Source organism: Hemitrygon akajei, chromosome 12 (assembly GCF_048418815.1).
Source record: "Hemitrygon akajei chromosome 12, sHemAka1.3, whole genome shotgun sequence".
NCBI classification, from domain to species: Eukaryota; Metazoa; Chordata; class Chondrichthyes; order Myliobatiformes; family Dasyatidae; genus Hemitrygon; species Hemitrygon akajei.
The window spans coordinates 92,902,817-92,928,893 of record NC_133135.1 but is presented as its reverse complement, the minus strand read 5'-3'; the positions used below and the strand labels follow the sequence as shown (position 1 = coordinate 92,928,893).

The 26,077-nt window shown below is 43.3% G+C and overlaps 1 protein-coding gene across 4 annotated transcripts in view; it reads left to right on the top strand.

Moving 5' to 3' along the window:
• The window catches only part of LOC140737292 (pre-B-cell leukemia transcription factor 1-like), a 634,558-nt gene extending 615,514 nt beyond the window's left edge, over positions 1–19,044 (top strand). For all 4 annotated transcript variants that reach the window (XM_073063689.1, XM_073063688.1, XM_073063690.1 and 1 more), the window contains one exon: positions 17,732–19,044. In XM_073063689.1, the coding sequence (XP_072919790.1) occupies positions 17,732–17,824 (93 nt within the window). In that variant the 3' untranslated portion in view covers positions 17,825–19,044. The remainder of the gene's footprint in view (positions 1–17,731) is intronic.
• Positions 19,045–26,077: the final 7,033 nt, after the last annotated feature.

Genomic DNA, 26,077 nt, shown 5'->3' with positions numbered 1-26,077 from the left:
TCCCCTATCCAAGGAAAAAGGCCCCTAGCTCTAGACCACTCAGTCGGGGGAAACACCCTCTCTGCTTCCAGAATTGCCAATCCCTTCAGAATTGTATTGATTTCAATATGTTCCTCTCACATTCTCCTGCATTCCAATGAGACCATGCCCAGTCAACTTAATCTCTGCTCCTATGACAGACCCCCACTCCTATTCCTGGAACCATTCTGGTGAAGGGCTAGGGCTCTTAATTGATTTGAAATGCCTTTATTCAATTCAATTTTCTGATGAAGGGTCTCATTTTTTTATTTCTGTGCACCAGCACAAAGTGGACTCAGGCTCAGACAATGGATGATATCCAGGCTTTTGTAAGTGGACGTAGGTAAGGCATGAGGATGCTGGTCACCAGATCTCCTCCAGGCCAATGCTTGTAGCTCTGCCTGATACACCTTATTGTTGGTCTACTGAACTCACTCAAAACTTGTCAGGCCAGCTAATCATTGAGGAGTGATGCACGGGACAAGTACCTCGTATTTGGCTTGTGGTGGGCATACATCATCCCAATCAGGCCTGTGGATGTGACATGAATGGGTCCATTGGGTAAGGATGGCCAACATGATTTACACTTCAATAGAGTGGCTGGGATTTCAGTGCACTCGTCTTATAGGGGGCACAGATTGAAGATACCTTCATTCCCCACCCCTCATGTGCTTTCAGCTTACCCATAAGGATATGATTGCAAATGGAACATAAATCTGTTGTACCCAGCTTTGCCCCTAACCAGGGGAAGGATATAGAATGACTAAATCAGGTGGAATGGTGGGCAATATAGAATGCTATCAAAATTTACAGGGGGATCTTGATCAACTGAGCAGAGGAATAGCAAACAGAGTTTGATTCAAGTAAGTACAATGTGTTGCATTTTGAAAAGTCAAATCAGAGTCAAACTTTCATAGTGAGCAGTAAAACCCTGGGGAGTGTTGTAGAACAGAGTGGGCTAGGAGTACAATTTCGTGGTAATTGTGTATAATTATGTTCCTGAAAGTGGTGTTACAGATAGACAGGGTGGTGAAGAAAGGAAATGTTTTGGAGAGATATGGACCAAATGCATACAAATGGGATTGGATTGGATGGGAGTTTAGGTCGGCATGGACCAGTTGGGCTGAAGGGCCTGTTTCCATACTGTATGACTGCGGCATGGGTCTTCGTTGTATCCAACAGTCAGCTGGCAGTGCAGAAATCCAGTACCACTCAATTAATACAGGACAATGTAACACGATATGAGATTTAAAAAAGATGGATTTGGTTAGGAGGATTGGCTCAGGTGGCCTAAGCTCTTAATCAGAATGTGGGGAATATAGGCCGGTATGGACCAATTCAATTTGATCATGGCTGGTCTTTCTATATGAATGTTCCTACACTGATCCCATAACTCTTCATCCCCTTAATTCCTAACAATTTAGCCATTGCTAACACTCACACACAACAACTGAGTCTACACAGCCCTTGTGAGTAAAGAATTCCAAAGGAAGTGGTGGTGAAGATGTTTCCCTTCTCCTCTGTCGTGAATGGCCAGCCCTTTACATTGAGATCTTGGATGCACCAGTTAGGAGTAACATTTGGAGACCCATAAGAATTCTGTGAATTCCAGTAACTCGAAAGAGTTTGGCCCAGTCTGCTTAATCTCTTTTTAGAAGTCAAAGCTTCCCTTCCAGGAGCCATACTTTAGCAATGTCTGCATTGCTGTTATTGTGTTATATTTGGGCCTGGTTATGTTCTTTTGAGAAAAGTGCAACATTGTTCAAACTTGATTACCTCTGCTCATCCAATGGATTGCAAATTAATGGCTTGTGCAGCTGGGATATTTGAAGTTGTCAGTTTCTATTCCACTGTTATGAGACTATTGAATGGACCTCTTGTACAGTAAGATAGACTGACCATTTCAATATAACACATTATGACTGTACACTTTATTGTCTGCCTGCACTGTATTTCATCTGTACTTGTAATGCTATATTCTGTATTCTCTTGCTGTTTATCCCTTGCCCTACATCAGTGTACTGATATCAGAGTTATAGAATCAGACAGTATGGAAACAAGCCCTTTGGCCCAGTTGTCCCATGTAACTAAAATTCCCATCTAAGCTAGTCACATTTGCCCAAATCCATCTAAAACTTTCCTATCCATGCACCCATTCATGTACCCTTTAAATGTATTCATGGATCTGGCTCAACCACATCCCCTGGTAGTTCATTGACCCCCCCCCCCCCCCACCACCACCTCTAGGTGAAAAAGTTGCCCTTCAGGTTCCTATTAAATCTCTACCCTCTCTCTTTGATGTGATGAAATGATTTGGCATGCAAAACAGTTTTTCATTATACTTTGGTCTTTGGTACATGTGATATTAACAATATTAATACCAATGGTACATTTGAATTCTTTCTTCCTCCTCCTTAATTGATGAAGCATTCAGTGAGGAGAGCAGCAAGCTTAAAGGAACAGTGAGTTAGTACTCAAGGATGAATAAACTTAGCCGGAGCCTTTGACCAAGAGATATTTGCATAGCTAAGAGTGGCTACCACTCCAAATGTGTGCCATATTCAAGTATCCCTTTGCTCAGTTGATCTATTCAATACATAAGAGATGCTGGAAATCCAGAGCAGCATACACAAGACACTGGAGGAACTCACCAGGTCAGGCAGTATCTACCATGAGGAAGAGTCATCATTTCAGCTGAAACCCTTCATTGGGACTGGAAAGGAAGGAGGAAGAAGCTAGAATAAGAATTGGGTGTGGGATGAGTGGAAGGTAATAGGTAAAGCAGATGAGGAGGAAGGTAGGTGAGTCAGGGAGGGAGGATAAAGTTAGAAGCATGGAAGTGATAGGTGTAAGGGGTAAAAGGCTGAAGAAAAAGCAATCTGATAGGAGATTAATGTGGACTACAGGAGAAATGGAGGGAGAGGGGCACAGGGGTTGGGGTGGGGGGAGAGAAACTGGTGATAGACAGGTGAGGGGAGGAGAAGAGGTAATATGGGAGCCAGAATAGGGAAAGGAAAAGGAAAGAAAAGGAAGGGATGTAGGAGAAATCAATATTTATGCCATCAGATTCGAGGCTACACAAACCTCATATATGGTGTTACTCCTCCAACCTGAGAATAGCCTCATCATGGCAGCAGAGGAGGCCATGAACTGACATTGGAATTGGACTGGGCAGTTGAATTAAAATAGCTGGCCGCCAGGAAATCCTGCCAGTTGCAGTTGGAGTAAAGACGCTCAACAAAGTAGTGCCCCAACTACACTGGGTCTCATCGATGTGGAACAGGATGCACCGGGAGCACAGGATACAATAGATAACTCCAATAGACTTGCAGGTGAAGTATTGTCTCACATGGAAGAATGGTGTGGGGCCCTGAATGTTGGTGAGGGAGGAGGTGAAAGGGCAGTTGTGCACTTGTTCCACTTGCAGGGATAAGTGCCAGGAGGGGAATCAATGGGGAGGGACAGAGAATGTGATTCCTGTGGAAACCAGAGAGTGGGGGTGAGGTAAAGACATACTTGATGGTTGGATCCCATTGAAGATGGTGGAAGTTGTGCAGAATATTGTCCTGGATGTGGAAGCTCATGGGGTAATAGGTGCGGACAAGAAGAACTCTATCCCTGTTAAGGCCATTGGAGATAGGTGAGGGCAAACTTCTGAAAAATGGAAGAGATGTGGGTGAGGGCACCATCAATGGAAGAGTAAGGGAACCCATATTTTCTTGAAGAAGGAGGACCCCTCAAATGTTTTCAAAAGGAAATTTATCCTTAGATAAGATGTGATAGTAATGGAGGAACTGAGAAAAGGGAACGGCATTATTACAAGTAACAGGATGGGATGAGGTATAGTCAAGATAGCCATAGAAGTCAATAGATTTATAAGAGGTAGAGAGTCTGTCTCGAAAGATTGATACTGAGAGTATGAGGAAGATGAAAAAGGTGTCAGAAATGGACCAAATGAATTTAAAGCAGATTTGCCTTAATGACCATCAATAAAGACACTAACCTCAACAATAATGAAGACCTTTAAGTGGCTGGTTATGGGTCATATTAAATTCTATCTTCCTAATACATTGGGCCCTTTCCAGTTTGATTATCACTCAAAGTGGTCCCCTGACAATGCCATAGCCTCTGCCCTCCATTTCATTCTGTCCCATCTAGAAAATGGTTCCTCATATACCAGATCACTGTTTATTGACTAGCTCAGTGTTTAATACAATCATCCCTCAGAAGCTGGTGGGTAAACTGTTCTCTTTGGGTCTCAAAATCTCTCTCTGTAAATGGATCTTTGACAGAAAAGCCACAGTCAGTCCATGATGGCAGAAACATCTTTAGCTCCATCAAGCTGAGCACTGGCAATCTCAGGGCTGTGTACTCAGCCCGCTTCTGTTCACACTGCTGACACATGACTGTTCTGCTAGATCTAGCTCAAACCGAAACATTAAGTTCATCAACAACAATGATGAGATGGCATACAGCAAGGAGATAATAGACGATAGACAATAGACAATAGGTGCAGAAGTAGACCATTCGGCCCTTTGAGCCTGCACCGCCATTTTGAGATCATGGCTGATCAATTACTATCAATACCCGGTTCCTGCCTTGTCCCCATATCCCTTGATTCCCATATCCACAAGATACCTATCTACCTCCTTCTTGAAAGCATCCAGAGAATTGGCCTCCACTACCTTCCGAGGCAGTGCATTCCAGACCCCCACAACTCTCTGGGAGAAGTTTTTCCTTAACTCTGTCCTAAATGACCTACCCCTTATTCTCAAACCATGCCGTCTGGTACTGGACTCTCCCAGCATCTGGAACATATTTCCTGCCTCTATCTTGTCCAATCCCTTAATAATCTTATATGTTTCAATCAGATCCCCTCTCAATCTCCTTAATTCCAGTGTGTACAGGCCCAGTCTCTCTAACCTCTCTGCATAAGACAGTCCAGACATCCCAGGAATTAACCTTGTGAATCTACGCTGCACCTCCTCTACAGCCAGGATGTCCTTCCTTAACCCTGGAGACCAAAACTGTACACAATACTCCAGGTGTGGTCTCACCAGGGCTCTGTACAAATGCAAGAGGATTTCCTTGCTCTTGTACTCAATTCCCTTTGTAATAAAGGCCAACATTCCATTAGCCTTCTTCACTGCCTGCTGCACTTGCTCATTCACCTTCAGTGACTGATGAACAAGGACTCCGAGATCTCTTTGTATTTCTCCCTTACCCAACTCTACACCTTTAAGATAATAATCTGCCTTCCTGTTCTTACTCCCAAAGTGGATAACCTCACACTTATTCACATTAAACGCCATCTGCCAAGTATCTGCCCACTCACCCAGCCTATCCAAGTCACCCTGAATTCTCCTAACATCCTCATCACATGTCACACTGCCACCCAGCTTAGTATCATCAGCAAATTTGATAGAGCATCTTATTGAATGGTGCAAGCACAACAGCTTGACTCTCAATATGGACAAAACTACAGAGATGATTGTGGACTGTAGAAGGGTGCAGGCTGACCATTCCTCACAGCACATAGATGTCTCCTCCATGAAGAGAGTTAAGATCACCTAGTTTCTTGGAGTACACATAATGGACAATCTCACCACCTCTTTAGTTAAGAAAGTACAGCAGCGTCTCCACTTCTTGAGGAGATTGAGGTGAGCTTGCCTCCCCCTCCCACCCCCAACCCCCTAACCAACCTCATCCTTACCATTTTTCACAGGAGCACCATTGAGAGTGCCCCAACTAGCTACATCATTGTCTGGTACGAGAATTGCAGGAAATCTGACTGTTAAGACCTGACAAATCATTGCGAGCACTGCTAAGAGGATTATCAAGGTCCCTCTTCCACCCATCCGAGATATTTATCAGGAGCACCGTATAAACAAAGCCTTTAGAATTGTCAAGGATCAATTACATCCATCCCATAATTTCTTTGACCCCTACCATCAAGCAGGAGGTACCATAGCATTAGAACAAGGACTGTTAGGATGGGAAACATCTTCTACCCAGGCTGTGAGACTTCCAAACACCCAAGTTTGTCCTGTGTGAAGCAACGATAACATTATACTGCTTACTTTTTTAATTGTGTCATTAATGCTTCTAATGCTGAATATCAGTCTTCAGGAATATATTTTATTATTTGTTAATTCATTTGTGGTAATATTACTTTATGTATTGTGTGTGAGTTATATGTGCTACCTTGTGCTCCTTGGTCCAGAGGAATATTGATTTGTTTGGCTGTATGTATGTGTAAGATTGAATGATGATAAACCTGAATTGGAAATTGAGCTTGAACCTGAACTTAAATGCAGGGTGGAAACTGGAGACTAAGTTGATGAAATTCACAAACTCAGCTTACGGTACTGTGCAAAAGTCTTAGGCACATATATATAGCTCAGGTGCTTAAGACTTTTGTGGTAATTTTTCGTATTGCACTGTACTGCTGCAAAAAAAAAACAAATTTCATGAGAATGTGAGTGACGATCTGGGTCTCTATTGTGGACTGAGATTGGGAAGGGGCCAGGGAGAGGGGAGTCATGGTTGGAAAAAGGGGAAGGAGCAGGAAGCACCAGAAAGACATTGAGACGTTATGTAATAATCAATAAACCAATTGTTTGGAATCTAAGGATCTTGCCTGGAGTCTCAGAGCTCAGTGTGTCTGCACCTATGCAATACCCCCACCACAGGCACTCCTTCTCTGCCACCTGCCCTGCACCCCTCCCACAGTGCTCCACCCTTACCATTCCCAACATCCTTTGCTCTCACCAGGTTTACAAATTCGCTCTTCTCTCCACGTTGACAAATACAAACCTGTGCAATAGGCTTCAACATCTGAGCTACAGGAGACCTCCGCTTTACGAATGTTCACTTTACGACATTTTGCTTTTACAAAAGACCTAAATCACCTGTTTTTGCATTACAATGAGGATTTTCATTTTTACGAAAATTTTTCCCATATAAATTAATGGTTCTTCGTTTTATGCCATTTCAGCTTAAGAAAGGTTTCATAGGAATGCTCTACCTTTGTAAAGGGGTGGGGGGGCAGACACCTGTATATGTATCTAAGACATTTTGCACAGTACTATAAGTTCATGAAGCAACACAATGCAGTCAGCAATGTAGTGCAGAAAGAGATGGAGAGGATTACTAATGAAGGCTTGGAACATGGACTGTTCTACATAGCCAACAAAAAAGTAGGCATAGCTAGGGTCTATGCTTGGGCATAGCTAGGGTTTGGTAAAAGTGGGAGGAGCCAAAAGAGAAATTGTTGAATATGAGGGACCTTTTCCACCAGATGGAGGAGAGTGATGGGGGCAAGGAATTGACTAGGTCTGTAGTCTATTCAAATATCTTTTGATATCAACTTTGTACAGTGAATAAATGAGCAGTGGGAAGGAAATGTAAAGGGCTGATGTTCTATAAAATATTGTCTAAAAACTTACCAGTACCAAAACAATTGTATTTCTGAGGAATGAAGAGTTTTAAGTTATAAGAATTATTGAGTTATACTACATGGAAACAGTCTATTCAGCTTATCATCTCCATACTAACCAGAGGCCATCCATCAATACAAATCACATCTTAACAGCTTGACCTATAAGCCTTCTATCTTCAAAGGATGTGGCCTTCACAGGCTGAACCAGCATTTATTTAGTGTTGGGGGAGCGTGGGAGGTGTTGCGTTGCTTGTCAGAGAAAATATTACGGTGGTGCTCTGGCAGGATAGATTAGAGGGCTCGTCTAGGGAGGCTATTTGGGTGGAATTGAGGAATGGGGAAGGTGTAGTAACACTTACAGGGGTGTATTATAGACCACCTAATGGGGAATGTGAATTGGAGGAGCAAATTTGCAAGGAGATAGCAGATATTTGTAGTAAGAACTGGGTTGTGATTGTGGGAGATTTTAATTTTCCACACGTAAACTGGGAAGCCCATACAGTAAAAGGGATGGATGGTTTGGAGTTTGTAAAATGTGTGCAGGATAGTATATTGCAGCAATACATAGAGGAATCAACTAAAGAAGGGGCAGTGTTGGATCTTCTGTTAGGGAATGAAATAGGTCAGGTGACGGAGGTATGTGTTGGGAAGCACTTCGGGTCCAGTGATCACAATGCCATTAGTTTCAATATAATTATGGAGAAGGATATGACTGGACCCAGGGTTGAGATTTTTGATTGGAGAAAGGCTAACTTTGAGGAGATGCAAAAGGATTTAGAAGGAGTGGATTGGAACAATTTGTTTTATGGGAAGGATGTAATAGATGTAAAGGCAGTCATTTAAAGGTGAAATTTTGAGGGTACAGAATCTTTATGTTCCTGTTAGGTTGAAAGGAAAGGTTAAAAGTTTGAGAGAGCCATGGTTTTCAAGGGATATTGGAAACTTGGTTCGGAAAAAGAGATCTACAATAAATATAGGCAGCATGGAGTAAATGAGGTGCTCGAGGAATATAAAGAATGTAAGGAGAATCTTAAGAAAGAAATTAGAAAAGCTAAAAGATACGAGGTTGCTTTGGCAAGTAAGGTGAAAATAAATCCGAAGGTTTTCCACAGTTATATTAATAGCAAAAGGATAGTGAGAGATAAAATTGGTCCCTTAGAGAATCAGAGTGGACAGCTATATGTGGAGCCGAAAGAGATGGGGGAGATTTTGAACAATTTCTTTTCTTTAACATTCACTAAGGAGAAGGATATTGAATTGTGTAAGGTAAGGGAGACGAGTAGGGAAGTTATGGAAACTATGACAATTAAAGAGGAGGAAGTAGTGGTGCTTTTAAGGAATATAAAACTGGATAAATCTCCGGGTCCTGACAAGATGTTCCCTAGGACTTTGAGGGAGTTTAGTGTAGAAATAGCAGGGGCTCTGACAGAAATATTTCAAATGTCATTAGAAATGGGGATGGTGCCGGAGGATTGGCGTATTGCTCATGTGGTTCCATTGTTTAAAAAGGGTTCTAAGAGTAAACCTAGCAGTTATAGGCCTGTCAGTTTGACATCAGTGGTGGGTAAATTAATGGAAAGTATTCTTAGAGATGGTATATATAATTATCTGGATAGACTGGGTCTGATTAGGAACAGTCAACATGGATTTGTGCATGGAAGGTCATGTTTGACAAATCTTATTGAATTTTTTGAAGAGGTTATGAGGAAAGTTGATGAGGGTAAAGCAGTGGATATTGTCTATATGAACTTCAGTAAGGCCTTTGACAAGGTTCCGCATGGAAGGTTAGTTAGGAAGGTTCAATCGTTAGGTATTAATATTGAAGTAGTAAAATGGTTTCAACAGTGGATGGATGGGAGATGCCAGAGAGTAATGGTGGATAACTGTTTGTCAGGTTGGAGGCTGGTCACTAGTGGTGTGCCTCCGGGATCTGTACTGGGTCCAATGTTGTTTTTCATATGCATTAATGATCTGGATGATGGGGTGGTAAATTGGATTAGTAAGTATGCAGATGATAGGTAGGTAACGTTGTGGATAATGAAGCAGGTTTTCAAAGTTTGCAGAGAGATTTAGGCCAGTTAGAAGAGTGGGCTGAACGATGGCAGATGGAGTTTAATGCTGATAAGAGTGAGGTGCAACATTTTGGTAGGAATAATCCACATAGGACATACATGGTAAATGGTAGGGCATTGAAGAATGCAGTAGAACAGAGTGATCTAGGAATAATTCCCTGCAGGTGGAATCTCATGCAGATAGGGTGGTGAAGAAAGCTTTTAGTATGCTGGCCTTTATAAATCAAAACATTGAGTATAGGAGTTGGGATGTAATGTTAAAATTGTACAAGGCATTTGTAAGGCCGAATTTGGAGTATTGTGTACCGTTCTGGTCACTGAATCATAGGAAAGATGTCAACAAAATAAAGAGAGTACAGAGAAGATTTACTAGAATGTTACCTGGGTTTCAGCACCTAAGTTACAGGGAAAGATCGAACAAGTTAGGTCTTTATTCTTTGGAGCGTAGAAGGTTGAGTGGGGACTTGATAGAGGTATTTAAAATTATGAGGGGGATAGATACAGTTGACGTGGATAGGCTTTTTCCATTGAGAGTAGGGGAGATTCAAACAAGAGGACATGAGTTGAGAGTTAGGGGCAAAAGTTTAAAGGTAACACGAGGGGGAATTTCTTTACTCAGAGAGTGGTAACTGTGTGGAACGAGCTTCCAGTAGAAGTGGTAGAGGAAAGTTCGGTATTGTCATTTAAAGTTAAATTGGATAGGTATATGGACAGGAAAGGAATGGAGGGTTACGGGCTGAGTGTGGGTCAGTGGGACTAGGTGAGAGAAAGCGTTCGGCATGGACTAGAAGGGCCGAGATGGCCTGTTTCCGTGTTGTAATTGTTATATGGTTATATGCTTATTGCTCATCCCAAATTCCCCTTGAGAAGGTGGTAGTAATCAATGCAGGTGTGGGTACACTCACAATATTGTCAGGGAGTTCCGGGATTTTGACTCAGCTGTAGAGAAGGAGCAGTGTTATATTTCCAAGTGATTATAGTGTGTGACTTGGAAGGCAATTTCAAGTTGGTGGCGTTCCCCATGCTTTTGGTGCCCTTGCCCTTCCAGCTCTGGAGGTCATGGGTTATGAAGGTGCTGTCTAAGGAGTCTTGGTGATTTGTTGCAATCCATCCTGCAGATGCTACAGATGTTGTGCATCAGTAGTGGAGAGTGTGAACGGTTGTGGATGGGGTGCCTATCAAGCAGGATGCTGTGCCCTGTGAATGGTGTTGAGAGTTGTTAAACTGCACTTATCCAAACAAGTGGAGAGTATTCCATCACAATGATAGATTTGGGGAGTTAGTAGGTGAGTCCTCATCACAGCATTCTGACTCTCTAACTTGCTTGTAGCCATATTGTGTTTATAGCTAGTCCAATTCAGTTTCACTGCCCTAAACACCAGCAGGATAACAGGCAGTTTCTGGTTAATTGTAACCCCCGGATATTTTTAATGGGGGACTGTCGGGGTTTTCTCTTTTTGAAGATTAGCGTTGCCTCCGCTTATCAGCCCAGTCCTCCATATTGTCCAAAACTTGTTGCATTTGAATGTGACAGTTTCATTATCTGAGGAGTCATTGTGCAATAATTACCAGGCATTCCTGCTTTTTGACCTTGCACTTGAAGGAAGATGACTGATGTAGCTGAGGCTGTAATGAGGTCAGGGCAGAACCCAAAGTGAGCTTCTGTGAGGAAGTTTGATAGATATCTATGAGCTGTTCTTGAATCTGATGGTGTGGGACTTCAGGTTTCAGTATCTCCTACCCAATGGTGAAAAGATAGCATGGTCCAGATGGTGGTGATCTTTGATGACTGATGTTGCCTTCGTGAGATAGCACTTCGTGTGGGTACTACCAATGATAGGGAGTGATTATTGGGCTGGGTCCACTACTCCCTGAAGTTTCTTGCATTCCAGTACATGGTGTGCCAACCATATTGCAACCATTCAGAATACAATCTTGATAGTACATCTGTAGAACTTTGTTGGCTCGTTTAGTGAAAAGCTGAACCTCCAGAAGTCATGATGCTGGTGTGTCTTCCTTATTTAAAGATTAAGTAATAGATAGATGCATTTAATCTCACATATGACGAGTGAGAGCGATTAACTGATGTCCATAGATTATGCATAGCATCTGCCTTCCCCATTACTGTCTTAGTTGCAGTCAATTCTTGTTAGTGAAAACCCAATTGAATTCCTTCAGGCACACATGGCCTTCAGAGTTGCCTCTTTACATTTCCCTAATCTACAGTGGGAGATCTGATGAAATGAACATATTCCAAATCACTTGATTTTAAAAGCAGGATCCCAGGGCTCTGGCTGCATAAAATCTACTGGGATTTGCAGGAAGGTCACAAGCCAAGAGAACTGTGTCACATTTACATGCTGTTCTCACCAGTTTGACAGAAAACCATGTCCAATCTGCTTCTCACTAGAGGCTGTCTCATGCAGATATACTAGTAATCAGACATACCATACCAGGCTGTTTCTTCTCCCCAGTAGAAAGGCACTGAAGTTGGTGGCATGTGGCAAGTGTAGTGTGAAAGAGACCTTGCTTCCACTGGTGGCTCCTGGGAAACATTATGTCTGATTAGGATGCTATCTCTCAGTGAGGAATGCCAGACTTGTTTGATGAAAGGTCATTCACCTGCAACTTTTCCCTCTCCATGGATGCTGCTGGCTGACTAAGTGTTTTCTGCTTTTAACCCACCCCATCTGCCTGCCACCCCACTCAGGATAGGGTTCCCCTTGTCCTCACCTACCACCCCACCAGCCTCTGGATCCAACGTATAATTCTCCGTAACTTCCACCACCTCCAATGGGATCCCACTACCAAGCACATCTTTCCCTCCCCCCCCTTCCTGTTTTCCGTAGGGATTGCTCCCTACTCGACTCTCGTCCATTCATTCCCCCCCCCCCCCCCCATCCCTTCCCACCGATCTCCCTCCTGGCACTTATCCTTGTAAGCGGAACAAGTGCTACACCTGCCCTTATACTTCCTCCCTCTCCACCATTCAGAGCCCCAGACAGTTTTTCCAGGTGAGGTGACACTTCACCTGTGAGTCGGCTGGTGTGGTATACTGCGATGGGTGGTCCCGGTGAGGCCTTTTATATATTGCTGAGACCCAACGCAGACTGGGAGACCGTTTCGCTAAACACCTACGCTCTGTCTGCCAGAGAAAGCAGGACCTCCCAGTGGCCACACATTTTAATTCCACATCCCATTCCCATTCAGATATGACTACCCATGGCCTCCTCTACTGTCAAGATGAAGCCACACTCAGGGTGGAGGAACAACACCTGATATTCTGTCTGGGTAGCCTCCAACCTGATGGCATGAACATTGACTTCTCAAACTTCTGTTAATGCCCCTCCTCCCCTTCTTACCCCATCCTTGATTTATTTATTTTTCCCCCTCCCCCTTTTTTCCCTCTCTCTGCCCATCACTCTGCCTGTTCTCCATCTCCCTCTGGTGCTCCCCTCCCCCATTCTTTCTCCCTAGGCCTCCCGACACATGATCTTTTCCCTTCTCGAGCTCTGTATCTCTTTTGCCAATCACCTTTCTAGTTCTTAGCTTCACCCCACCCCTTCTGGTCTTCTCCTATCATTTCGCATTTCCCCCTCCCCCTCCTACTTTCAAATCTCTTACTATCTTCTCTTTCAGTTAGTCCTGACAAAGGGTCTCGGCCCGAAACGTCGACAGTGCTTCTTTCTATAGATGCTGCCTGGCCTGCTGCATTCCACTAGCATTTTGTGTGTGTTCCTGCTTTTACAGTTTTGTTTCAGATCCCCAACCTCTTCAGCAGTTTGGCTTTGGATGAGTTACTTGAAAAGAGTGTTCCACAGTCCCCTTCAGTATTTACATCTGTAGATTGTATCCTCGCTTCAGACCTGCAGTGTAGAAATCTCAACCTTCAATGGCTCACTGAGGCCATTCAACCATGACTGATGCCTACTTAAACCCATTCACAAGCCATAGGTTCCTGAAGCAACATTGAAAGTTGAACAGGAAGAGTTCCGGTTATTCAGTATATAGAAACCAGCTCTTCACACCCTCCTCATATTCCCCTTCACTGAACACCAATCATGAAACCCTTCCCCATATGGCTTCTCCTTAAATCCATCATAACCCTTCATCCTCACCATGTGGAAGTGAGTCCCATATGCAAGCAGTCTCTCTCTCTCTTTATTGATGATCATCTTTATAGCTCTCCAATATTGGATTACTCACATCCCAAAGGCCAGCTCTGTCATAATCTTAATCACATCTAATAATCTAATCTAATCATAGAGGAGATAGAAGGGGAGATGGAATATTTTTCCCTTGGCAGCAATGTGTAAGAGGGTGTAAGATTAAGATAAAATGCTGGAGATTTAAAGAGAATCTCAATGAGAAGATACTTCACACAAAGAATCATTTGCATCTGGAACTGGTTGTGATGTAGGCAGTGACCTCACGATATTGAAGTTAAGTATTTGAATAATCATAAGGCTGCAGAGCAAATGCAGGTAAATGGGACTAGTGTAGGTCAGAGCTTATGGTCATATAGTCGAGGGGCTCACTTCTCTGCTTTAAGACTCCATGATGTATAAACTGAAGCCCAGAATTGTGCATAATGTCCCTATACAAATGAGAGACAAGGTCCCTTCCAGGGCTTTTCCCCTCATACCTCAGTGCTCAGCAAGAAAAGGAGCTTGCTGGGGCCATCAGGAATGGGTACACTGATAGGAGGTGATGAAGGAAGGTGGACGAGGCTCCAGTGAAGCAGAAACGTTGTTGTTGATCAATTGGGGCAAATGGTCTGTAAAATACAATGTAACTCACTGTAATTTCTCCTCAGTGTTTCTCTGTGTTACCATCACTGTAGCAAACTAAATCACCAGTGCTGCTATTCTAGAGAAAAATCAGTAAAAATATTGAAAACACAGGCACTGAACAGATTAAATGGGAAAGTGCCCATCAGCCATCTATAGAGTCCCATGACCTAGTCAGAACTGTTTTATTAATATTCAGTGCTTCAGGGACTAAATTACTTCAGCCTCCAAGGAGCTAATGGTCAGTGAAACCAAGGCATCAGTCAGCACAAGCCCTGTGTTGAAACATTTCCGTCAGTTGTAGGGACAAGTAGTATATATGTGTGTGTTTTGTTTCTTTGCATGAATTCATCTGTGTATCCTGAACGTGTTGTTGTGTGTCTTCTATGTGTCTTTGTGCGTTTACAGATACAAATATCTGCCCACATGTATTAGTTAAAATTGGTTTGGACTCTCCTTACCATAAAATAATAGGCTTCTGGATGAGAGACTGCCAAGAGACATTTACCAGTTCTGCTCAAATGATGCTGTTTAAATTTTGACTAATGTCCCCAGTGCACGTTAATCTGCCTGCTCTCAGACACCAAATTGATTCTGCTTTCTGCCCCATATACTTAGCTTGCCATTGTGAAGCAGTAATTTGTTGTAATAGGCTGTTTGCAGAGTTATTCCACCATGACCTTTTGTGAGAGGGCTTGCAGGATAAGTTCCTTTTTAAAGGGACAGTGAGTCTCCTTGTCAGAGAGCATGAAACGATGTCAGCACAAGACAAAGAATGGAGGTTCGAGTTGCAATCTGCCCACATGGATATAATGAACAAGGCCCCAATATTATGGGGAACAACTTCATTGCTGCTGCATAACTCCTGACACCTGTCTCAGGCTGCAGGGAGCTCAGCCAATGCAGTATGTTACTTCACATCAGGATATACTTTGACCCTCACACCCACTATATCTGGCACCACAGTAACTGAACCAAGATGTCCAGCAGGTTGGACTTGCTCATCACTATCCCCATGTGGAGTTGGGCTTCAGTCTGCAAAGCCATGAGGTGGTGCAGGGTTGGAATGTGTGTGCAGCCCCACAGGGAAAGGAAAGGTAGAGCCTTTACCTTTACCAACATTATTTATCATTCAGCTCAAAAATACACCCACACTTCCTCATTGGAACGGCTCCAAGAGCACCAAGGAGAGGCCTCAAGGATTTCTCTTTCATTCAGTTTTTAGTGGTATTGCTAGCAAGACCAGCATCTCATTCTTGTCCCCAAATCTCCCTTGAGAAGGTGATGGGGTAAACTGCCTTCTTGGTCTGCTGCAGTACTTCTGGCAAAGGTGCTCTTGCAGTGCTGTTAGGGAGGGCTTTCTGAGGTTTAGACACAGCATCAATGAAGGATCATAAAATAACTTTAAATTGGGAAGGTGTGTGACTTGGAGGAGAATCTGGGTGAGTGACAGAGTGCACACTGCAGCTATTGTGTATTAGTGATGGAGGGAATTACTATTCCGGATGGATAGGATGCCAGTCAGGTGGGCTAATTTGTCCCACAAGGTTCTTGGGAGTTGATGGACTTACACTGATCCAGGTAAGCAAAGAATGTTCCATCATACTCCTGGCCTCCTCTGCTGATGGTGGAAAAGGACTGGTGTATCAGGAGGTGAGTCATTCATCACAAGATACGCTGCCTCTGTCTTTATTTGGCTCAAGAATGTTGGTGATAGTGATGAATGCTTTCTCTCTGTCCTTCACTTCATTCAGCAGCTGGTTCTCCATGTCACCGTAGGACCATCATCCAGCTTTTGCTGAAACCCCTCTTGGTGCCAGGCCAGCAGGGACTGGTCCTGGCTCTCCTCTCCCACGCTCAGTACCACAGGGTCCTGAATTCCAAAGGCTTGACAAGTACCAGGAACGAATGGAAGACCTTTGGCTTAGTAACCCTGTGTTCTGTCCATAGTCTCCTTGTCTTCTTGCAGAAGAAGCAATCCATGTCTGGGTAATATCAACAAGTCCCCTCCAGACCCCAGCAGAACTTGTTGCAAGACCCTCTCACAGTCAAGATGTGTGATGCAAAGGCCCAGAGGGAGAAGGTTACTGATTGTAATCACCTGCACCACCTTTCCTTTACACAGTGTGTGGGGTTGTTCCATGTATTACTAGTAAAGGGATTTGCAGTGTTTTTTTGTGTGTTAACTACATATACAAATATTGCTGTGGTGTTTAACATTAAATGAAATGCTTAGTTTCATTGGAAGAGGTAGCAGTTAAGGAGAAAGGGTGTGGACACTGAAGGCCAACTCAGGAACTGTCCATTCTGCAAATGTGTCTCCATTGGCTTTGTGCCTCTGGGCTATGGTTTAAGGTTCATTTCAGAGATCAGAGCATGTGATCGAGAAGTCACGGCAGTGCGAAGTTGAGAGGGTTGGCTCAAGAGGCTAAATGGTAGACTCCTGCCTTTATGATCCTGTATTCCTGCAGAACATAACATCCAACAATCCAGCACCAAGGATGATTAAGAGATCTCCAGTAAAAAAAAAACACAAGAGGAGACTAACTGATCACAAGTCGGCATTCAGTGCAAACGTGGCTGATCCACCCTCGGCCTCATTTCCCCTTCTGTCAGATCCTCATAACCTTCAATTCTCTGATCCTTGAAAATATACCCACCTCCAATTTAAATCCAACTCTGTGGCTGAGATCTCCAACATTTGTTATCATCTGCAAGAAAAAATGTCCATGTACCTCAGTTTTAAATGACCAGCCTCCTGAAACTCTGTCCCCTTGTTCAGGATTCCACCAAACTTTTGGGCTTTGCAGCTTTTACATCTCAGTAGGTTACAAGTATAGTTGTAGAGTCATACAGCACAGAAACAAGCCCTCAGCCCAACTGTTCCAGGATGCCCATCGAAGTGGGTCCCATTTGCCCATGTTTGGCTTATATCATTCCAAACCTTACCAATGCACATACCTGTCCAAGTAGCTTTTAAAGGTTGTTAATGTACCTACCTCAACCATTTCCTCAGCCAGCACATCATTCAGTATATACTGACCACCTTAGCTTCCTATCAAATCTTCCCCCTCTCACTTTAACCCAATACCTTCTAATTCTTGATTCCCTAACACTGGGAAAAAAGACTGTATATTAACTTCATGATATTGTGAGATCACTCCTTCTCCTATGCTCTAGTGAACTAAGTCATTCACAACTTTAGTGAAGCAAGAGGTCTAGGGTATAGATAGCCTTCAGTAAATCCTGTACATTGCTGGGGCAACAGGAAATGGTGAATCTGAACTGTTACAAAGCTATTTCTGTAGGACCATTTTAAATACTTCATCGGTATGATTTCTTGACTGTTGATACTGCTGACATTTAGGATTTGATTTTCTCTCATGTTTGATGTTTCTTTCTCTCTGCAGACCAATGGTAGCTGGCAAGATGCAGCCACTCCATCCTCAGTGACTTCACCAACGGAAGGTCCTGGAAGTGCCCAGTCTGATACCTCCAACTGATCTCCTCACCATAGGGCCAATCAGACAAAGGGAAAGGAGGAGGGGTGGAGGATGTCCAGAGGGAGGGGTGGGTCAGTGAGGCAACTCACCTAAACACCCAATCAGCTTTCTGTTTTTATTGGGTGCTGGCTAATTGAGACAGTCCTTTCAGTCTTTTTTCTGTCCGGGTACAGAAGTACTGGCCTGGATAAATCCAACTCCAAACAACTCTGAAGAAGCTTGACACCATCCAGGACAATGCTGCCCACTTGAATTGCACCCATCTACCACCCTAAATGTTCATCCCTTCTGCAACCAGTGAACAGTGCCTGCAGTGTGCACCATCTACAAAATGCACAACAGTTACTGACCCAAGCTACTGCAGTCATACTTCCCAAACCTACTGAGAAAGTAGGTGCCTGGGAAAACCATTTAGGTTAATTAAGAAGAGTTAAGACTTTCTGGTGACATTGTGTACTGGGCTGCAGGTATTGTATGACTTTTGCCTCTCACGACTGGCCTACAGTTTGGTCCTTCTTCTTTGCCAACAAGTGACTCATCAGTTTTGCTGGCAATAAGATGCTTTGATCCTGCCTGTCCTTGAAGCTTTTTCTCAGCAATGCGACCTTCCTTAACAGCCAATGGGACCTTGCATTGTCAGTGACCTGGAACACATTGTGTTAACCTTCTGTGCCTGGATGCTGGCCAGTATCCTGCAGTACAGTCGGTTTATAGCCAACCTCTGCCCCCAAGCCCAACAATTCTCTCCATTGACTTCTGCTAAACATAGGATCAAACCCTCACCAATCACCTTCCCCCTTCTCCAACATTTGCCATTTACTCAGAAGTAGTGCAGGGAAGTGGAAGCAGAAGCATGCCATCTGCAGCTAATGCAGAGATGGGGTTGGATGGATTGGCAGTCAGGTGGTTTACTCCTTTTGATACTTATGCTCCCACTTGAATATTCCTTCCCCGCTGAGACCAGTGATGGGCCAAAGATTCCCAGTAGATATTGCACCACAGTGTCATGTCATCAAGCACATCCACCAAGACCATCAAAGTAACCAAATAAAAGGCAAGTGAAAGGACAGAAAGGACGTTTAAAGGTTAAAAACATTATAAAAAGATCATAGGTCTCCTTGCAGCTTTACAGAAATGTTCCTCACACATTTCCCCACTCCAGAGTTAATTCTTGCTTTTTGTAGCAATCGTTCGAACATTTAAGTGTGAATGCTCTTGTACAGGGGACGGGGGAGGGAAAAGACAGGAGGGGAGTGGGTTGGGAGAGGGTGGGGAGATAAACAATGAACCAAAAATTGTCATGAATACCATGTGTAATTCTGACTCTCACTGGCATGTGAATCCAATTTGACAGTTGTTTGCTAAGCTCCGTGTCACAAGTGGAATTCTGTCCTACTAGCAGTGCTCCATTTCTGTGTGAATCTCTTGCTTGTGCTGAACAACCCACATTTCTGATAGCTTCTTGGGTTTAGTGGTGACTGAGTGGAGGACTCTTGGTTCCCATTGTTTTTATCTTGTGCTCATGGCTAACTCTTTAGGTGATGTGGAAAGCAACCACTTCACTGGAGAGTGATTGACTTGGTGGAAGGTTAAGAGGCTCTGAAATCTTAGCATTGTAACCCCTAGAATTTTGCTTTCCTCTGCTTTCTCCAATTTTCCACAGTGCACACATTACAGACAGTCCCATAATCTTGCCCACTATGGCTACTTTTATAGGTCAGCCATCTGCAAAGTCTACTGAAGTTCAGACAAGTTAAATGAGGCATACTTATTTTATACTAAAAAATCCACAGTAAACAGAAATGGAGCAGAGGAAAGGGAAACTGTTCAGCACGCTACAGCTAGAGGAGGAGAAAGATTGCAGGGAGTTGGGCAAGGGGTTGCAGTAGGAACCTCGACTGTCAGACTGGGAGCATGTAGTAGGGTTACAGTAGCAGTGGTAAAAATAAATATATCAGGACCATGGAGAGCTGCCTCAGAAGCCCACTGCTTTACACATCACCTTTCACAAGAAGCTTCCAAAGGGCAAGCAATTATATTTTATTCTTCTGGTACAATTAAGAAGACAGGTTTAAATTAGTTTTGAGTGGGAGTGTTCATTATTTCAAAAGAATCGTGTAACTTTAGCATGTTGTTTTTCACTGTATAATACCACAGAGATGTTCTGCTTTTATTTTCTCACTGCAATAGAACCATTTGTAATTAATTTAAATTCTTTGTATTTTCATGTTCTGCAATCAATACTGGGGTAATGCATCATTTTGAACTACAAATAATGCCAGGTTAGGGCACACACAGTAATGAGGTGTAGGTTTGTTGGGCTTTGAATTTGTATTTGTTAATGCATAATGCAAATAAATTGTTCCACTTGTTGCAAACAGCTGGTGTGCTCCTGGTTATTGATATAGAATGAATGCAGTGTGGAGTGGATAGAACAGTACCCTGTTCCACACTCAGGCTATAAAACCTATAACAACTCTTTGTTAAGGGGAACTCAAACCTTAAGAGTTCTAAACCTTGAACACTCTGGTTCATGAGAAGATTGATGAGCATGAGCAGCCCTTACTTCCATAAGGAAGTGCCATCCTGGCCATTCCCTTTTTTCCTTTCCACCTTCTGGGAGGAGATATTGGAACTTGAAAGCCCAGATGACCAGAATTAAGACAAGCTTCTTACTCCACTGCTACCTAATTTTTGAACCACCACCCTTTTCACATCCCCTTCCCCTTGTTGCAGCCACATTCTCAAACCTTTAATTCTATCTCTTCTATTGTGGCACCATACCATTTCCACTTCAATTTACATAGCTGTATTTTGCACCATTCCTTTGTTTTGTCCTCAACAACATGTACATGATGTAATTATTGTTCTGTCTTTCCATTCATCAAGCTTATGGCTTATCTTCTACTTCAGCTCCAGATTCCCCATATCCCTTAATATCAGAAACCTACCAATCTCTGCTTGGAGTTAACTTAGTGACTGAGTTCTCACAGCCCATAGGGGTTGAAAATTCCAAAGATTCACCACACACCGAGTGAAGAATCAGACAACCTCTTTCTCTGAGATTCAATCATATCCTCCTCTGCTCGGCGAAACATACTCTCTGCATCCTGCTATTCAAGCACTGTAAGAATTCTGTAAGCTTCAATGAGATCTCCTTTTTTTCTCCTAAAATTGCTCAAATTCTCTTCATTTGATAAACTTATTATCCCAGGAACCAGACTGGTGAATCTTTGATGAACTCTTCTCTGTGGTAAGTAGATCCTGATTCAGATGTGAATCTAAAACTGTTGTTACATACCCCATAACTGGGTCACTTACCAGCAAAGATAGAGAGGTCCGTTGAAGTCTGATGGTACTATTTTTAAAAGTATTTATTGATAAAGGGGCACAAAAATAAGATTACTGCAAACATACAGATAATATACGTCGTCAATACTAAATCTAAAAGTGCGGGTATAATAATAATCAATAGAAAGTAGCTCTATCGTTGTCTAGGGGATAATGTATTGTCCGATGGAAATATAACAGTCACTGTTAGTTTGTTCAAGCTGCAACGTTTTGGGTTTAAGAGAGAGACGGTTTTAAACTTGCCCAGGTCTTTTATGATGCCAATCCTTTGAGTCGGGGGAGTTGATTTCCCCGTTGCTAGCTAAAAGCCATTTTCCGTGGTACCAGCCACCTGTCCCAGGCAACGGAACTGAACGCACGTGGCCTCCTTCAAATGGCTTCCCGCTATTACGGGATCGCTAGCGTTTCTGACTCGCAGGGTCGTAGATGTCAATCAGGTTGGGGTGATGCAATCTCTCCCTCAACCAGCCCACTTTGCCTGAGGGCGTTCACGTAGCATAGTATCTCAATCCACAAATTTGTCTCCAAGAGACAATGGCCATGTCCCGTAGATTTACATCATCGGGGAACGAGACATTCCGCACGTCTCTCTCTCATTTCCTGGGCCCCCTGACCCAATCCAACAGTGATCTTGCGATTCTCACAAAGGAGGGGGCTGCAGGCATAACACTGTACACAATCCTCCAGTTGTGATCTTTCCTAGATCTAATAACATTGCAGAAAGGCATTTTCACTCTATTACTTAAATCCTCCTGAAATAAATGTTAATATAAATCTGCCTTCTGAATTAGCAGTTATAATTGCATGTTGGTTTTCAGTGCCGTGTGCACAAGGACAGACAGGTTCCTTTGAATTTCAACATCTACTAGTATGCCACAATTTTAAAAACACCGTTTTTCTGTTTTGTGCACTCAAACATTTCTGAAAAAAAGAAACAATTTGCTGGAGGAGCAAGTGGGTTGAGCTGAATTTGTGGGAGAAAGGGAATTCCTTTTCTGCAGGTTGAAACCTGCATCAGCATAAGGTGAAACTATAAAGTAAATGGTAGGATCTGTAACAGAGAGATTTTGAGGTTCACGTCCATAGCTTCCCAAAAGGGGCAATGAAACTAGATAGAGTGGTAATGAATGTATGTGGCATGCTAGCCTTCATCACTAGGGGTATCGAGTGTAAGAGTCAGGAAGTCACTTTGCAGTTGTAGAAAACTTTGGTTCAGATGCACTTAAGGTATTGTGAGCAGATCTGTTCACTTCATTGCAACAATGATGTGGAGTCTTTGGGGAGGACAGCAAGATATTGTCTGGATTCAATGGTTTGGGCTGTAAGGAGAGACTCAACAAACTTGGTTTGTTTCCTCTGGAGCACTGGGGAGAAACCTGACAGAAACTTATAAAATGGTGATAGGAATAGATGGGGTAGGTAGTTGAAATTTTAATTCTAGTGTCAGATACAAGAGGGCATAGCTTTAATGTAAGAGTGGGTAAGTTTAAAGGATTTGTGCTGAGCAAATTTTTAAATGGAGAATGTCAGGTGCCTGGGATGGACTGCCGGGGATAGTTGTGGAGACAGATACAGTACTAATGTTCAAATGGCTTTTGGATGGACAAGTGAATATGCAAGAATTGGAGGGTTGTGCATCAAGTTCAGGTAGAAGAGATTTAGTTTAATTTGGCAACATAATTGGCATAGACATTGTGGGTCAAAAGGCCTATTCCTGGATTTCTGGGGTATACTGTATTAAGTTCTATGCTCTCTAATCTGCCTAGAATCCCCAATATCCTTCTGATATTCCCTTTCATTGTGCCAGCCTCCTATGAGTGTTGACATGTCTAACTTAAGCTTTTCTTCTTGTACAAGTCTCTCATCCCAGGACTCAGGCTGGTGAACCAAGACCTAGGATTCCCTCCTTGAATGCGGAAACCAAAACTGCACACAGTGGAGCAACTGTGGCCCTAGCATAGGCTTGCTTTCTCTCAGCATGTCTTGCCTCCAAATTCCTCTGTACCAAAGATCCAAAGATCATCATAACATTGGCCTTGCTGATTGCCTGTTGACACTGCAGTTGCCTTTCTGCACTCTCTGCACACCACACATTGTCCTTTATATTATATTGTTGCTTGAATAGGAGTGGCAGAATCTCATTGCTAGATGGAGGCTATTTCCCCATTAGCTCTATAATAACAGCTGCCTTGTTAGTCCTGGGACTCGGCTCCTTCAAAATCCTTCAGGTTTGCCTACTTAATTATTAAGGCCCATTGTCTCAATACCCTCTGTTCACAGGAGAGCAATCCCATCATTTGGTTTCCATCTTCTCCTTATTTCCCTTTTCCCCTGAAACTGTTTCCTACTCCCTTTTGATTCATCTTGAATTCAACTGTACGCTAGGGGCAAATTACAGCAGCCATTAAACCTACCAGCCCAAGCATGGGCTATGAATGGAAACCCTCATGGACACAGGGAGAACTCACAAACTTGGGCAAACTCACAAACTTGGGTCTAGATGGGGCCTTGGAGCTTACTTTGAAGTGTTTGCTCTGGCCAACAGTGCAAGAGATGGCAAAGCTGGGCGGACCAGGGAAGTGTCAAGATAAGGGGACTGAGAGGTGGGAGATCAGAAATGGTAAGCTGGGGTTGGAAATGACACTCAGTGTTTGTGGGGTGATCAGTGTTGAGGTTGGAAGGGGGATGAGGGAAACTACTCAGGAAGGGAGATAGAGAATGACACGGAATTGGAAATGGGATGAATATAGGAGTGCCATAAGATTAGGAAGGGTGGGCAGAGACAAGGATTGACAGTAGTGAAAAGAGTTCAGAAATGGTCCAGATTCAAGGAGGGGAGGGAGGATATTACAGTAATGATGGGACTACCCCATGAAAGTGGCAGTGAACAAGATTGGGAGGGGAGGGATTAGGGAATGCCATGAGAATTTGAGAGGAATTCAAGGTCAGGAACAGATCATGGTCAGGTATGAAAATTGAGACTGGAGAGAGAAGGACTCAAGGACAAAAAGAGGAGGAAATGGGTGAAGGTGCAGAAGAGGGGACAATCAGAACAGTATGAGGTCAAGAATGGCTTTGGATTTGTAATGGGACACAACGAGGAAGAGAGAAAACATGATGACTTTTTCTGTAGGCTGGGGAGGGGCACTTGGAATACTATGTGAGCAGGGACCATCGGAAGTGGTTGTACATTGGGGAGGTGAGAGTGCTTCAGTTGAAAACAGCACAATGGTGCAGGTAGTTGAACTGCTACCTCACAGCAATGGAGACCTTAGTCCTATTCCAACTCAAGCTGTCATCTATTTGGAGTTTGCGCATTTTCCCTGTGGCTCTGTGGATGCTTGACTTTCCTCCCACATCTGAAGGAAATGTAGGTTGATTGGTTAGTTGACTATGGTAAATTAACCCCAGTGGGTAGATGAGTAGAGGAAGTATGTTGTGGGAGGGGGAGATAAAATGGGATTGGTGGAAAATTAGGTTAATAGATGGTTGCAGGTCAGAATGAAGTTGGTGGGCTGAAGGACCTGTTTCTTCACCAAATTACCCTATAGTTCTGAGGCTCCTATTCCTTACCTTCAATTCTATTAGACTTTCAAGTGTCACATATTGACACTTCTTTGATGTGTCGAAGAAGGCTTGTTCTTTGATGAATACTTGACACTGTTTTCCTTCTTGAAAGCTATTTATTTGCCTCCTTTTGGTGCAGGAGTAAAAGAGACCAATCTCCTCACACAGAATCTGCTTAATCACATCCCCATACTCCTTAAGCCCATGGAGCAAATGGGATGATTAATTCTTGATCCAGCTAATTCCAAATATGATCTAGACCAGGGCTTCCTAAACCTTTTTATGCCATGGACCCCAGGTTGAGAACCCCTGATCTAGACTGATCTTGAATTAAGATTACGTTGGAACAGAAAGAGACCATTCAGTCCTTTTACCTGCTGTTCTGTGAGAGTCAAAGCTGTCATAACTAGCACAGCCCCTGTCTTGCAGTTCCAATGACTTGGGTTCAATCCCAACCTCCAATGCTATCTATGTAGAGTTCAGACATTCTCCCTGTGGGTGTTCTGTTTCCTTACACTGGCCATTCTCAGCATTTTCATTCTACATCTGCCTTTGGAAGCTATTAGTTCAGTTCCTTATTGACATTAAGGATGGCATGAAACTTGATCAACCTTGAGTGGTTTTTGAGCCTGGTTCCTTGTTCAGATTCTACAAATGTTGCTGCTCTCATTTGCAGCTCAGCCTATGAGCAATCAGTGATGATGAACAAGTTTCCGGAAGTAGAATATGTAACAAGTTCAATATGCCAATCAGAACCACCAGAGCAGACATACCCATGTCACAACAAGCACCACCTCCCCACACCCCTACCACTATTGACAAAATGGGCCACAACAGCAACCTACTACTCTTCGGTACAATTACTGTCATATACTCAGTTCCTTCTCTGTGTAGGTAGAATCATACTCTCCAAATGGAGCCTAAGGTGACACACCATCTTGACCGTCTCAGGAAAATTGAAGTCAATTGACCAACTCTGAGGAGTCGTCCAAGCAATAAGAACCAGCCTAACCAAGATTTTGCTTGTCATGCCAGCTACCCGCCCACCCAATCCTGCCATGCTTTTCTGCAAGTTAAAGCTAACTTTGTAATTCTAACAAGGAGACTTCACCCTGAAACATTAAATCTATGTTTCTCTCTTCGCAGATGCCTCTTGACCTGCTGAGTGTTTCCAGAATTTTCTCTTTCAGCTTTTCAGCATTTGCTGTTTCTTGACAGTCCCTATGTATCAATGCTGGCCACAGGCTCCATTTATACAGACAGGGCTATGTGCTTCACTTCACTTCCTTTTCAGCACTTCTGTTTTGCTGCTGAAAAGGTTGTTGTCTTGACACC